Source organism: Doryrhamphus excisus, chromosome 15, assembly GCF_030265055.1.
Source record: "Doryrhamphus excisus isolate RoL2022-K1 chromosome 15, RoL_Dexc_1.0, whole genome shotgun sequence".
Taxonomy (NCBI): Eukaryota; Metazoa; Chordata; class Actinopteri; order Syngnathiformes; family Syngnathidae; genus Doryrhamphus; species Doryrhamphus excisus.
In genome coordinates this window covers 3,182,809-3,198,693 of record NC_080480.1, presented here as the reverse complement: position 1 = coordinate 3,198,693, position 15,885 = coordinate 3,182,809, and the positions used below count along the sequence as shown (strand labels likewise).

At 37.3% G+C, this 15,885-nt stretch overlaps 1 protein-coding gene across 5 annotated transcripts in view; it reads left to right on the top strand.

Annotated features, from left to right (window-relative positions):
- grin2aa (glutamate receptor, ionotropic, N-methyl D-aspartate 2A, a) overlaps window positions 1-15,885 on the top strand; it is a 178,041-nt gene that overhangs the window by 93,230 nt on the left and 68,926 nt on the right. For all 5 annotated transcript variants that reach the window (XM_058050152.1, XM_058050151.1, XM_058050153.1 and 2 more), the window contains one exon: window positions 14,211-14,377. In XM_058050152.1, coding sequence (XP_057906135.1) covers window positions 14,211-14,377 — 167 coding nt within the window. The remainder of the gene's footprint in view (window positions 1-14,210; window positions 14,378-15,885) is intronic.

Here is a 15,885-nt window from a genome sequence, read left to right as displayed (position 1 = left end):
TGCATGAGAAAATTCATATTTTTATGACATAACTGTTTAATTACATAACACAATAATAAATGGAGCATACGTGGTACAAAAACAGTCAAAATATATATATAAAAAAGTATTTTAAGGAGAAAAAAAGACGTCATTTGACATGAATGAAAATAATAATAATTTATTAATAAATAATAATTTATTAATTTATTAATTAGTAGACTTATTTTGGGAAAAAAAATAAAAAAAAACAAATTCAACCAGAATAATTTATTAATTAGTAGACTTATTTTGAAAAATAAAAAAATTAAAATTTTATTAAATAAAATGAAAATTTTAAATTAAAATCCACAGCCTGCAAAAAAGCTCCAAATGCCCCGGTGTACACATTTAATGTTACCAAACAATAGAATTCAAACTAGTCCAAGGTTGGCGTCAGAAGTAGTGCACACTACCCGTGCTTGTGGAGGTGCCCTGCATGTCTGACAGCCAATACTTCTCTTGTTGGACTAAAAAAATAAAAAAATCAAATTCAACCAGAATAATTTATTAATTTGTAGACTTATTTAGAAAAATAAATTTTTTTAAATTTTATTAAATAAAATAACAAATTTAAATTCAAATCCACAGCCTGCAAAAAAGCTCCAAATGCCCCGGTTTACATATTTCATGTTACCAAACAATAGAATTTGAACTAGTCCAAAGTCTGCGTCAGGAGTATGCATAAATTTGGATTTTTTTATTTATTTATTTGTGATTAAAAATCCGTTAGTGTATTAATCACACAATAATTTTTTGAAATAGTTGCAGCTTTAATAAAATAATTGTGACTTATTGTGTGTAAAATATGACAAATATCAACTCTTTAGTCAGAGGTTTCAACCCCGGGACGTTCCAGCGCCCCCCCCCCCCCACCCCTCACTGTCATAACTGAAATTGCGGGGACCGGTTGTTGATTTAGCGTCTCCATTGCACATTCATCGTGGTCTACGGCCCACCATGCGATCCGTGTTCATCATACTTGGCCGTACCGACGTGTTTGTGACCCAGTTGAGTCGCTGAAAGAGCAAAGAGCCACAGATGCTCGTGTCCGCTCACGACTCAAGTCAGATAGCATTACCGTCCGCCGTCCTCCAGCCAGGCTGCGTGAGGACGACCCCCGATCCTCCAAGATGTTTGTTTGCCTCCGACCGCCGTCATCGCTGACTCATTTTTGTTTTCCGTCACAGTCGCTCGTCGACTCCGTGACCGTTTGCACTTTCGCTATGTTCTCTGCAGTTACTCGTGTCCTTGTACGGGCGGGCCGCGTTCATGCTCGGGAAAAAAGGACTTCATATCATGACTAAATATGACATTCCAGTAGCGGAATGTTGAAATATTAAAGATAAATGACATTATTTTTCTAAAGTTGGAATATTCATTCATTCATTCATTTTCTACCGCTTTTTCCTCACAAGGGTCGCGGGGGGTGCTGGAGCCTATCCCAGCTGTCTTCTTCGGGCGAGAGGCGGGGTACACCCTGGACTGGTGGCCAGCTAATCACAGGGCACATATAGACAAACAACCATTCACACTCACATTCATACCTATGGACAATTTGGAGTCGCTAATTAACCTAGCATGGTTTTGGAATGTGGGAGGAAACCGGAGTACCCGGAGAAAACCCACGCATGCACGGGGAGAACATGCAAACTCCACACCGAGAGGACCGAGGGTGGGGAAAGACAAAATAAGAAGCCAAAAAGTTACCACTTCCACACAAAATAGGAGGAGAACTCATTCATTCATTCATTTTCTACCGCTTATCCTCACGAGGGTCGCGGGAGGGTGCTGGAGCCTATCCCAGCTGTCTTTGGGCGAGAGGCGGGGTACACCCTGGACTGGTGGCCAGCCAATCACAGGGCACATATAGACAAACAACCATTCACACTCACATTCATACCTATGGACAATTTGGAGTTGCTAATTAACCTAGCATGTTTTTGGAATGTGGGAGGAAACCGGAGTACCCGGAGAAAACCCACGCATGCACGGGGAGAACATGCAAACTCCACACAGAGATGGCCAAGGGTGGAATTGAACCCTGGTCTCCTAGCCGTGAGGTCTGCGTGCTAACCGCTAGACCGCCGTGCCGCCCAGTTGTAATATTATGAGAACCAAATTATGAAAACCAGCAATAATTTTTTAAGAACAAAGTCAAAATGTTAAGAAAAAAAGTAATCTACGAAGAAAAAAAAGACGTAATTTTACATGAATACATTCTGAATATATTGATGAATTATAGATAATAATGTCATACGTTTTGGAAAGTAAGGTTATATAAAGGTGACTATAGGGATGCTATTTCATGTCTAGAGGGCTCTAATGTTAAAAAGTCTATTTGGAAGGTCATAAACGTTAACGTGCAGGCCTCACAGCTAGGAGACCCGGGTTCAATTCCACCCTCTGTCATCTCTGTGTGAAGTGTGAATAATAATAATAATAATAATAATAATAATAAAGGTGACTATAGGGATGCTATTTCATGTCTAGAGGGCTCTAATGTTAAAAAGTCTATTTGGAAGGTCATAAACGTTAACATGCAGGCCTCACAGCTAGGAGACCTGGGTTCAATTCCACCCTCGGCCATCTCTGTGTGGTGTTTGCATGTTCTCCCCGTGCATGCGTGGGTTTTCTCCGGGTACTCCGGTTTCCTCCCACATTCCAAAATAAACATGCTAGGTTAATTAGCGACTCCAAATTGTCCATAGGTATGAATGTGAGTGTGAATGGTTGTTTGTCTATATGTGCCCTGTGATTGGCTGGCCACCAGTCCAGGGTGTACCCTGGCCTCTCGCCCTGAAGACAGCTGGGATAGGCTCCAGCAGGATAAGGGTAGAAAATGACTGAATGAACTCCTGCCATTCAGTTATTTGGAATTAGATTGGGAGTTCGGTGAACTCAAGTTGCTTGTTGGACTAGTCAACAGTTATTTCCAACCAATCAACAGAATCCATTTGGGGGTATGGTATGGGTATGCTAGAGCCTACTACAGGTCACATATAGACAAACAACCATTCACACTCACATTCACACCTATGGACAATTTGGAGTCTCCAATTAAAAACAAGCTTAACCAGTTTGTTGCAGTCTGAGTTCTTTGTACCCAATACCGCCGTATGGTATGGGTGCACCAAATAAAGTGGTCCAGGAAGTGTGTGAAACAAACCAAATAAACAGAGTTAGTTCCCTCCACGTTGAACCATCCCCGTTTTGGTCCCCAAGGCAACACTCGCTGACACTGCTCTTTGCTCTTCTCCGCATCCATCTTCCTGCCACTTGTTTCATACATCCCCATTTCACCCCCCCACCCTCATTCTACGTCTGCGTCCCCTTTCGGTGGCGGCGCTCATGATTCACTGATACCGTCGGCGTAGTTAGCGACGGCCATAACAGCTGACTGATGCATCTGTGCTATCAGCAAATGATGCCTTATTGATTTAACCCCACGTGGTCGTCTGTCATAGTGGGAGAAGTGGGCTGGCATGATGGGAGGTGGCGTGTCCTTTATCGTGGATATACGGCACACTGATATCATATTAGGAAATCCATATTATTACCATATCATTTGACCTTTTGCTCGAATGTGTGGCATCCCTCGTGGCTGCTGTGTTTCCATGACGCACGCACGGTGCATAAATCCCTTTTAGTGCAAGCGGAGACTGCAGGTTTTGGAGTGTGACCGTGTAAACATGCTTTTAGCTTTGTGACGTTTGTTTATATGTGTGTGTTTTTGTGTGTTTGTGTGTGTGTGTGTGTGTGACTGCACCGTGACTCATTGAAATGCCGAGTTTAGTGTGATTATCACCTGACTCTGACGCTGTTATTCATTCATTTTCTACCGCTTATCCTCAAGAGAGTCGCGGAAGGTGCTGGAGCCTATCCCAGCTGTCACCAGTCCAGGGTGTACCCCGCCTCTCGCCTGGTAAGCGGTAGAAAATGAATTAATGAATGAATATTTTGTCCTTGTAAAACTATAACCATAACGGTGTAACTGTGTTAGTAAAAAATAACTACAGAGTCAACAGCTGATGACATCATAGACAGGAGACAGAGTGGTTTCTGTTTCCATGTACTGTATTAGCTATATTGTCTATATATATACAGAAATATATAGCTGTATTGTCTATATGTGCCCTGTAGTAGGCTCTAGCATACCCCCCGCCCCACCCCACCCCACGAGCTGCACATACTGTTGACTAGTCCAACAAGCAAGTTCACCGAACTCACAATCTAATTCCAAATAACTGAATGGCAGGAGCCGCAAAAGTTCATTCATTCATTTTCTACCCTTATCCTGCTGGAGCCTATCCCAGCTGTCTTCAGGGCGAGAGGCGGGGTACACCCTGGACTGGTGGCCAGCCAATCACAGAGCACATATAGACAAACAACCATTCACACAATTTGGAGTCGCTAATTATAACCTAGCATGTTTTTGGAATGTGGGAAAAAAACGGAATACCCGGAGAAAACCCACGCATGCACGGGGAGAACATGCAAACTCCACACAGAGATGGCCGAGGGTGGAATTGAACCCTGGTCTCCTAGCTGTGAGGCCTGTACGTTAATGTTTATGACCTTCCAAATAGACTTTTTAACATTAGAGCCCTCTAGACATGAAATAGCATCCCTATAGTCACCTTTATTATAGTTATAATTCTCACTCCACACAGAGATGGCCGAGGGTGGAATTGAACTCGGGTCTCCTAGCTGCGAGGCCTGCATGTTAACCACTCGTCCACCGTGCAGCCCACAACCTTTCAATCTCTATAATGCTTAGTTATCACTGTCGCTTTCATCGTAGCAGATCCTTTTACATGTTCAAGGATACGATCTTTACCTATGGACAATTTGGAGTCGCTAATTAACCTAGCATGCACGGGGAGAACATGCAAACTCCACACAGAGATTGCCGAGGGTGGAATTTAACTCGGGTCTCCTAGCTGTGAGGTCCATGTGCTAACCACTCGACCACCGTGCAGCCCGACTCGCTGTTAATTGAAGTGATTTATTTCCCTTTGTATCCTTTAAATGCATACCAAAGCTATATGGGAGAAATACGTACATTCACACAAGTAGAGGATGCTAGTCGCAAGCAAGGAATTGATAATTGGGTACAAAGCAAAAAGTAGGACGTGAAACCTTCACAAAAAAAAAAGGAATAAGATGCAAGCAAAAAGGAGGCCATGCTGGAGGATGAGATTAGGAGAGCTAAGACAGCTAAGATGAAGAGAATAATTATGATGGTTGGAGCTTCTGCTGCTAGCAACTTGAGAACTTTTGTAATCAATGACCCTGGAATCATCACAACAAGGCCTCACAGGGAAAAACGTGGATTTGACTGGAAATGCAACAAAACGGGAATTCCGTCACATTGTCCGTGCATGCTGGGAAAAGGTAAATGATTTTGGCGTGTGTAAAACATACAATCCACTTCAATTTGTGTGCTTCTAAAGTCTGGAATCAAAAACTCACCATTCATTCACACTTTTCACATTTCTGCAAATATTTTATTATTATTATTTTATTATTATCTCAATATTATTCGTATATTCGGGTGTGAATTTGGTGTTATTGCTCTCACACTCTCCCATATTGGTCACTGGGAGTTCAACATGGCACCTCTGGAACTCTCTAAGGACCTGCTCTACATAAAGATGGGGGCCATTTTTATTTTTGGTGGCCCGCAGCTTATTCCAAAAATATAATTTAACAAAAAGTGCAAAAAGAGCATTGATTTTACAAGAAAAATATGAAAATATTTTGAGAAAAAAAGCTGTAATAAGTGTCATAATATTATACAAAAAAGGTGCAAATCAGCATTGATTTTACAAGAAAAATATGAAAATATTTTGAGGAAAAAAGCTGTAATAAGAATGTCATAATATTATACAAAAAAGGTGCAAATCAGCATTAATTTTACAAGAAAAATATGAAAATATTTTGAGAAAAAAGCTATGAGAATGTCATATTATACAAAAAAAGGTGCAAATCAGCATTCATTTTACAAGACAAATATGAAAATATTTTGAGAAAAAAGCTGTAATAGAATGTCATAATATTATACAAAAAAGGTGCAAATCAGCATTGATTTTACAAGACAAATATGAACATATTTTGAGAAAAAAGCTATAATGAGAATGTCAGAATATTACACAAAAAGGTGCAAATCAGCATTAATTTTACAAGAAAAATATGAAAATATTTTGAGGAAAAAAGCTGTAATAAGAATGTCATAATATTATACAAAAAAGGTGCAAATCAGCATTAATTTTACAAGAAAAATATGAAAATATTTTGAGAAAAAAGCTATCATGAGAATGTCAGAATATTATACAAAAAAGGTGCAAATCAGCATTGATTTTACAAGAAAAATATGAAAATATTTTGAGAAAAAAACACTATAATGAGAATGTCATAATACAAAAAGTTACATTTGACTACCATAATATTGAAATATTAAATAATAATAAAACAAATTAAAAAGTCAAAATATGATAAATAAACAAAAATGTGAACATTGTGGAAATAGTTATGTTAGGACAGCAAAGTCAATAAAGTATTTTATTGTAGTTACATCATAAGGAAAACAACAGCAGAAATTAGCTTAATAAAGTCAAAATATAAAAGAAATAAAGTCATACTTAAAGAGGATAAGCTTGTAATATTATGAGGATAATAATGTCATAAAATCATAAAAAGTCATATTAAAGAAAATTGCAAATTTAGGAAAATTACATTGATAAAAAGTTAATATATGGGAATAAGTTCAAAATATACCAGTCATAATATTGTGAAAAAATTAAGACAAAAATTGAAATAAACAGCAAAAATTAGATGAAAAAAAGAAAAACGGAATTTGATACTAATAATAGGCTTTTTCACCAATTAGCAAAGCTGATATGCAGTTGAAATATTGACATGAATATGTCATTTCTCACCATATCCATCATACCCTTGGCTATAAATAGATTGTCCTTATTCCAAAGTTTTGAAACCAAGCCACCAATGAAACGTCTTTGACCCTCTAATCCCACTCTGAACGTGTGAAAAGGTGTCGCTTTCCCCAAAGGAGAGTGCGGCAGAGTCGAAAAGATTGGGAGTGGGCGGGCGAGGGCGGCATGGCTCGGGGGGGGCGGAGAAGACAGACCTCCTGGTAGTGAGTTAACCAAAGCAAAGGAAGACACTGAGAGGAAGCTATTGTACTTATTAGAGTGGGAGAGCAAGGCAAACACGGAGACTAGCATGGAGGCTGGGAGTGAGCGAGCGAGCGAGAGAGAGAGAGAGATGATATTTTGTCAGTGTTTCCCCCGTGGGGGGGCTCCTTCGCTTGTTAAAAAGTCCTGACAGAGAAACCACAGTAATAGCATACACACACTATATATAGATACATACAGTATATACTTACAGTCTCTTCCTACTAAAATACTAGTTTGTATCAACATGCGTGTTAATAACTGGGTTCTTGAAGGCAACACTTGCCACAACATAAACACGAAAAGCCGTGCAAACATTTATTTTACGGCAAAATGTTGCGTCTGTTTGCGTATGTTTTCTGGTTGGTGTACGGTATGATGCGCGTGTTGTTGTGTTATTAGCATTAAAAAAAATGTTAGCATCCTATTAGCATGTGGCTAATAGCGGTACCCTTTTGGCTTCTTACCACATCCGGTTTTTCAAGTCATTTCTCGCTGTTAAAAAACAAATAAATTGGAGGCTAACTAGTTAGCTTTGTAACTTGACAATGCTTTTTTGTGTACATGTTGCGATCCCGCAGCCTTCGCATAAAAGTTGCAAAATTTGGCGTAAACAAAGATATCCGTAGTAAGTACCTTTCCCAATGCTAGCGTGTATGCCTGATGACTTATCATGTCTGCTATATTGGATAATAGGACTATAAAGGTAACTATAGGGGTGTTATATCTTGTCTACAGGGCTCTAATCATGTCTAAACATGTTTTTTGGTCTTAAACTTTGTTTTATGTAGTATATTCTATATTGTCTGGAACACTGCATGAAGTCATCAAGTCATGTACGAGATGATAGAGTAAAAAAAAAAGTGATCCTCACATTTTGTGTGGAAGTGGTAAGATGTTTGCTTTAGTTTAAAAGAAATACCGTATTTTCTGGAGTATAAGTCACAATGCTAGTGTGTATACCTGGTCACTAATCATGTCTGCTATATTAGGTAATAGGACTATAAAGGTAACTATAGGGGTGTTATGTCTTGTCTACAGGGCTCTAATCATGTCTAAAAATGTTTTTCGGTCTTAAACCTATTCTATATCGTCGGGAACACTGCATGAAGTCATCAGGTCATGAACGATATTGATGGAGTAAAAAAAAAGTGATCCTCACATTTCGTGTGGAAGTGGTAAGATGTTTGCTTTAGTTTAAAATAAATATTGTCTTTTCTGGATTATAAGTCGCTCCGGAGTATAAGTCGCAATGCTAGCGTGTATACCTGATCACTTATCATGATACTAGGTACTAGGTATACTAGGTAATAGGACTATGAAGGTACTATAGGGGTGTTATGTCTTGTCTACAGGGCTCTAATCGTGTCTAAAAATGTTTTTCGGTCTTAAGCCATCAGGTCATGTACGCTATTGATGGAGTAAAAAAAAAAAAAGTGATCCTCCCATTTCGTGTGGAAGTGGTAAGATGTTTGCTTTAGTTTAAAAGAAATACCGTATTTTCGTAAGTCACAGGAACAGCCAACTTATGAAAAAAAAGTGCAACTTATAGTCCGGAAAATACGGTAATTTCAAGGCTAACTAGCTAGCTAGCGACCGTCTCGAGTCCCTGCAGCATAAGAGTTGTGATGTACACAATGAATAATACAAGTATAAAAGTGTATTTATTAAGTTTTCTATGCTCTAACTACAAAAATATTTCCTTGAAAACGGTCACAGTTGGGTGTGGGAACGCTATACATAAACGAGCGACGACTGATTCCGTCATTATTGGACAGATTTTCCCACACTAAATTGGAATCTATCACTTCCTCTCGCTGCTAATTGGCAGTTTAATGATGGCTTGCTTTGCATGTACCTTGTAAAATATATCAATTTGGCTTGTCGCCCCGTGTCTTCTAAATAGGAGGAGCTACGTCCACGACCCACCGAGACCCCCCCTCCCTCATATTACTGTAGCGGTGCTGACTATGAGCATTGTCCGCTTGGCATTTTAACTCCCCCTGCAACTCCCTCACTGAAATTTCCATTCCTTTTGTTTTGCTGCAGCTATTCCTATCCATGTCGGGCTATTTTTAGTAACTTGCCACAGAGGATTTGTTGTTGTTGTTGTTGTTGTTGTTGTCATATCAGTGAGTCTGTCCTCCAGTGGACACTCCCGGCCTGTAAAGCTCAGGATGTTAGCACCGCTCGTTTCAGATATATAACACACATACATATATTACTTTGTGTGATGAATATTTTGGGTGGGTACGCCAACGCTCAAATGTTGGTTTGTGCATGTGTGCCATTAGAGCAGACAGTGTTTGATGCAATTGGCAGCAGACTATTTATATCTACCACCTCTACCAACTTAGTAGACACTGTCCTGCCAAGTGTGTATTTCTGGCCGTGTGTGTGTGCGATTAAATAATACTAATGATAAAAACCCTAAGCAAAACGCATGTGTTTCTGGTGTTATCAAATACAGTGTCAAAAAAATTCAGTGCAAAGAAAGTTGATGTTTCAAAACTCGCACATACATTTCCTGTTTTTATAAGACCCAATCACACACAATCCATTGATTCAGTTTTCATTTCGCTGAAGTGTATTTTTGTGAATTTTCAAACATTGGATTAATTTGCACTGAATTTTTTTTTTGCTTTGAATTTTTTTAAAAAGTTAATTTTTATGAACATTTTTTTTATATTTATATTTTTTATATTTAAATTATGCTGAAAATGCCATTTAATTAACATTCATAACAAATACATGTGTATTTGTGAATTTTCAAACATTGGATTAATTTGCCCGGAATAGTTTTTTTGCTTTGAATTAAAAAAAAGTAAATTTTTATGAACACATTTATAAAAATTTATGAACATATTTATATTTTTCATATTTAAATTATGCTGAAAATGCAATTGAATTAACATTCAAAACAAATATATACATTTAAAAATGTTGTCTCTCAAAATATTGTGTCTTTTTGCTTTGAATTTTAAAAAAGTAAATTTTTATGAATTTTTTTATATTTATATTTTTCATATTTAAATTATGCTGAAAATGCAATTTAATTAACATTCATAACAAATGTATACATTTAAAAATGTTGTCTCTCAAAATATGGTGTTTTAAAAATCAGTTTAGAAAAATTCAGTAAAAAAAAACATTCAGTGCAAAAAATGTTGATGTTTCAAAACTCACACTTTTGGTTTAGTTTGGTTTACTACACTCTATCCTTGATTGGCTGGCTCTGAGACGGTATTAATTGATTCATTATTCATTTCAATTGAAATGTATTTTTTTTTTGCACTGAACTTATTTTTTTTATTAAAAAATACAGTTCAAAAAAATTCTAATGCAAAACAAAATGTACACATTTTCCTATTAACCTTCATGTACTAAAAAAATATTTACTTGTTTTGCACTGAACTTATTTTTTTTTAATTAATACCTATATAAAATAATATATATATATTTAGGGTCAAGTCTCCCCCAAAAACAGAAATAATTTAGTAAATTGTTGGTAAAATGAGGTTATTATAAAATGTTTATTCTCCCCAAGACGCCTTGAAACCCCCACATATTACGTATGCGTTATATAATTACCATGACTTAATCCTCTTGTTAGCCCTGCTGGTCACACTTGGCTCTACATTGCAGCAAAGTGTGAGACTGTCGACTGGCGCGGTGACGAAGACAGGGAGTGACGTGTCTTACAGCGTGACCTCCTTGCTATCCCACCATGCTCCGGCAATGCTTCACTTTCTACCCCATTAGAACACATAAACACACACACACACACGCACACACACGCACGCACACACGCGTAACACCCAGGGAGGAAGGCACGAGTCTTGCCACGGAGCCGACTGAGAAAGATGTGCAATGGTATATACTGGTATGCAATGGAATTGAACTTTTTGCCCTCCAAACTCCAAACCAGCACCTACCCTGAACGTAGCCTTAGGCAGACTGTCGCTCACTGGAAATGGTAAAGTGTGGCAAATGGGTCGTCGCCGGGAGGGCTTTTTACCGCAGCCTGGACACACACGTAGTACAAAATATGAACAGTACATGGTTTTACTCGCACTGTCTGTGGTAAATGATGTAGATGTAGTTATACGTTTTTATAAACCCGAATTGTCAACAATGTACAACAATGGTTTTTTTACGGTTGATGAGAAAAACAAGAAAAAACTGTGTCAAAATTGTGACATTTCGTGCAAATATGGGTCATATATCATAATTTTGTACTGTATCTTCATTCATTCATTCATTCATTTTCTACCGCTTATCCTCACAATTGTCGCCGGGGTGCTGGAGCCTATCCCAGCTGTCTTCAAGCGAGAGCACTAGTACCTATGGACAATTTGGAGTCGCCAATTAACCTAGCATGTTTTTGGAATGTGGTCGGAAACCAGAGTACCCGGAGAAAACCCACGCATGTACCGGGAGAACGTGCAAAATCCACACAGAGAGGGTGGAATCGAACTCGGGTGTCCTAGCCTGCACGCTAACCACTCGTCCATGCAGCCTACTGTGTGTTTCCACAAAATATTTTGTGTATTTTGTGAAAGTTTTTTTTAGTTGGGAACTGATATTTTCCTCAAACTTATCTATGTTTTTTTTTTGCATTGATTTTTTTTAAGTAAATTTTTATGAACATTTTTTTAATATTTAGATTTGTTATATTTAAATTATGCCGAAAATGCAATTTAATTAACATTCATAACAAATATATGCGTTAAAAAATCAGTTTAGAAAAATTCAGAATAAAAAAAACATTCAGTGCAAAAAATATTGATGTTTCAAAACTCACATTTTTGGTTTAGTTTGGTTTACTACACTCTATCCTTGATTGGCTGGCTCTGAGACGGTATTAATTGATTCATTATTAATTTTAATTGAAATTTATTGAATTTATTTGCACTGAACTTTTTTTGCACTGAACTTAATTTTTTTATTTTACAAATGCAGTTCAAAAAATTTGAATGCAAAATAAAATGTACACATTTTCCTATTAACCTTCATGTACCAAAAAATTTTACTTTTTTTGCACTGAACTTAATTTTTTTTATTTGAAAAATGCAGTTCAAAAAATTCTAATGCAAAATAAAATGTACACATTTTCCGATTAACCCTCATGTACAAAAACAATTACTTTTTTTGCACTGAACTTAATTTTTTTATTTGAAAAAATCCAGTTCAAAAAATTTGAATGCAAAATAAAATGTACACATTTTCCTATTAACCCTCATGTACTATATATTATCATGTACTAAATATTTGGTGTCAAGTGTCCCCAAAAAACATGTTGTTCTGCTGATTACTAAAAAACAGGCAAGGCAAAAACAAACTTTTTTCTCCTTTGGTAGGTTCCATGTTCCGATAGCCATAGAACCCAGTATTGAGTGTCCCTAACAAGATGACTCCAAATCACCTAAAATGGCCACGACTGAAGGGGTCGCTGGCTATTTGTTGTGTGCCTTATTAGGACGGTACACAAGCAGACAGTAAATCAGACATTTAACAACCAAAGCTAGGCTACCACTTTGTCCGCCCACGTGCTCCTTTTCTCATTACTTTTGTCCCATTTCACCTCATGTAATCGCCCTCACGCAAATGAGTCATTTGGAATGGATCCGCCAACATGAATGGAGTTAATTTGTTCACCTGCAGTCGTGCTTGTCAGCTCCGTCCAATCAAATGTTTGAATAAATGAAGTAGGGGAAACAATCCCCGGTTGGGTGTAATGGAGTGGATTTGAGCAAGTCAGCGTGAATGTAACCCTCGTTCCTCGTCAACCCCTGCAGTCCGCCTGCACTGCATCAATCCAATTTGGGCTTAATTGAATTATTCAGCGCCCCTCACCCATAGGATATATGGACCTGCACACTGTACAGTATATTGTCTTTATGTGTGTGTGTTTATGAGGTATATTATGGTAATGCGACAGGAGTGTTAAATAATACTAATGATAAAAACCCGAAGTAAAACGCATGTGTTTCTGGTGTTAGTGTTGTGGTGGTTTTTTTTTTTTAGTGGTGTTTTTTTTTTTTTGACAAATTCAGTGTCAAAAAAATTCAGTGCAAAAAAAGTTGATGTTTCAAAACTCACACATATATTTCCTGTTTTTATAAGACCCAATCACACACAATCCATTGATTCAGTCTTCATTTCTCTGAAGTGTATTTGTGAATTTTCAAACATTGGATTAATTTGCACTGAATTTTTTTTGCTTTGAATTTTAAGTCAATTTTTATGAACAAATTTTGCTGAAAATGCCATTTTTATAAGACCCAATCACATACAATCCATTGATTCAGTCTGTATTTGTGAATTTTCAAACATCGGATTAATTTACACTTAATTTTTTTTGCTTTGAATTTTTTTAAAGTAATTTTTAAAAATATTGTTAATATTTTATTGTTATATATAATATAGTTGGGAACTGATATTTTCCTCAAACTTATCTATTTTTTTTGCTTTGAATTTGAAAAAGAAGTAAATTTTTATGAACATTTTTTTTATTTAGATTTTTTATATTTAAATTATGCTGAAAATGCAATTTAATTAACATTCATAACAAATACATGCATTTAAAAGTGTTGTGTCTCAAAATATGGTGTTTTAAAAATCAGTTTAGAAGAATTCAGTATAAAAAAAATATTCGGTGCAAAAAATATTGATGTTTCAAAACTCACACTTTTGGTTTAGTTTGGTTTACTACACTTTATCCTTGATTGGCTGGCTCTGAGACGGTATTAATTGAGTCATTATTAATTTCAATTGATTTTTTTTTGCACTGAACTTTTTTTGCACTGAACTTAATTTTTTTTAAATAAAAATACAGTTAAAAAAATTCTAAACAAAACAAAATGTACACATTTATACAAGGTAAATATACAAGGTATATTATGGTATATTATGGTAATGCCAAGCCAGATTTCTTCTTGATTGATATTTTGAAACGCTAAATCCTCTCCTTTATTTTCTTCCTGTTTTCCCCAGGACGTAAAGTCCACATTCTTCCAGTTTGGTGCGTCCATCCAGCAGGAGGCTCTGCTGATGCTGAACATCATGGAGGAATACGACTGGCACATTTTCTCCATCGTGACGTCAAAGTTCCCCGGCTACCAGGAGTTTATCAACATTCTGAAAACCACGGTAGACAACAGGTACGATATCCACTTGTCGGGTTCTTTCCGGGCTCTGTCTATATTTTATAAAATATTCATATTTTAATATTAATATTAAAACATTAATATTATAAAATATTAATATACAGTCCCTGACAAAAGTCTTGTCGCTTATCCAAGTTGTAGGAACAACAAATAATAACTTGACTTGTAGTTGCTCAATTGGAATCAGAAATGACTTATATGAAAGGCAAAGCCCTCTAGATTATGCTTTTTATATAAAAATAAAGTTTTGTACCATTCATTGAGTTTTATCATTTAATTAGGACATAAAGGTCAGATTTTGCTTGGACAAAAGTCTTGTCGCATACAAAAAAATGTAGAAATAATACATATACTTAATGTTGAATACACAAATATGCTACAATAACATTAGAACATAAAGTCATTGTACCTTGGAAAAAAGAATTAATATTGTGTATGGCTTCCATGAGCTTGGAGGACTGCATCCATACGTCTTGGCAATGACTTAAATAACTCATCTGGAATGGCCAAGAAAGCAGTCTTGCAGGACTCCCAGAGTTCATCAGGATTTTTCGGCTTCATCTTCCAAGCCTCCTCCTTCATCTTACCCCAGACATGCTCAATAATGTTCATGTCTGGCGACTGGGCTGGCCAATCCTGGAGCACCTTGACCTTCTTGGCTTTCAGGAACTTGGATGTGGAGGCTGAAGTATGAGAAGGAGCGCCATCCTACTGCAGAATTTGCCCTTTCTTGTGGTTTGGAATGTAATGGGCAGCGAGAATTTCTTGATATTTCAGGCTGTTGATGTTGCCATCCACTCTGCAGATCTGTCGCACACCCCCATACTGGATGTATCCCCAAACCATGATTTTTCCTCCACCAAACTTGACTGTTTTCTGGGTGAATCTTGGGTCCATGCGGGTTCCAACAGGTCTTCTGCAGTATTTGCGGCGATTGGGATGCAGTTCAATGGATGATTCGTCAGAAAAATCAACCTTCTGCCACTTTTCCACTGTCCATCCTTTCTGCAAGCTGTGGGCCTTGGCAAATGCAACACGATTTTTTTGTTGGCTGTTGATGGCAACATCATATCAAGAAATTCTCGCTGTCCATTACATTCCAAACCACAAGAAAGGGCAAATTCTGCAGTAGGATGGCGCTCCTTCTCATACTTCAGCCTCCACATCCAAGTTCCTGAAAGCCAAGAAGGTCAAGGTGCTCCAGGATTGGCCAGCCCAGTCGCCAGACATGAACATTATTGAGCATGTCTGGGGTAAGATGAAGGAGGAGGCTTGGAAGATGAAGCCGAAAAATCCTGATGAACTCTGGGAGTCCTGCAAGACTGCTTTCTTGGCCATTCCAGATGAGTTATTTAAGTCATTGCCAAGACGTATGGATGCAGTCCTCCAAGCTCATGGAAGCCATACACAATATTAATTCTTTTTTCCAAGGTACAATGACTTTATGTTCTAATGTTATTGTAGCATATTTGTGTATTCAACATTAAGTATATGTATTATTT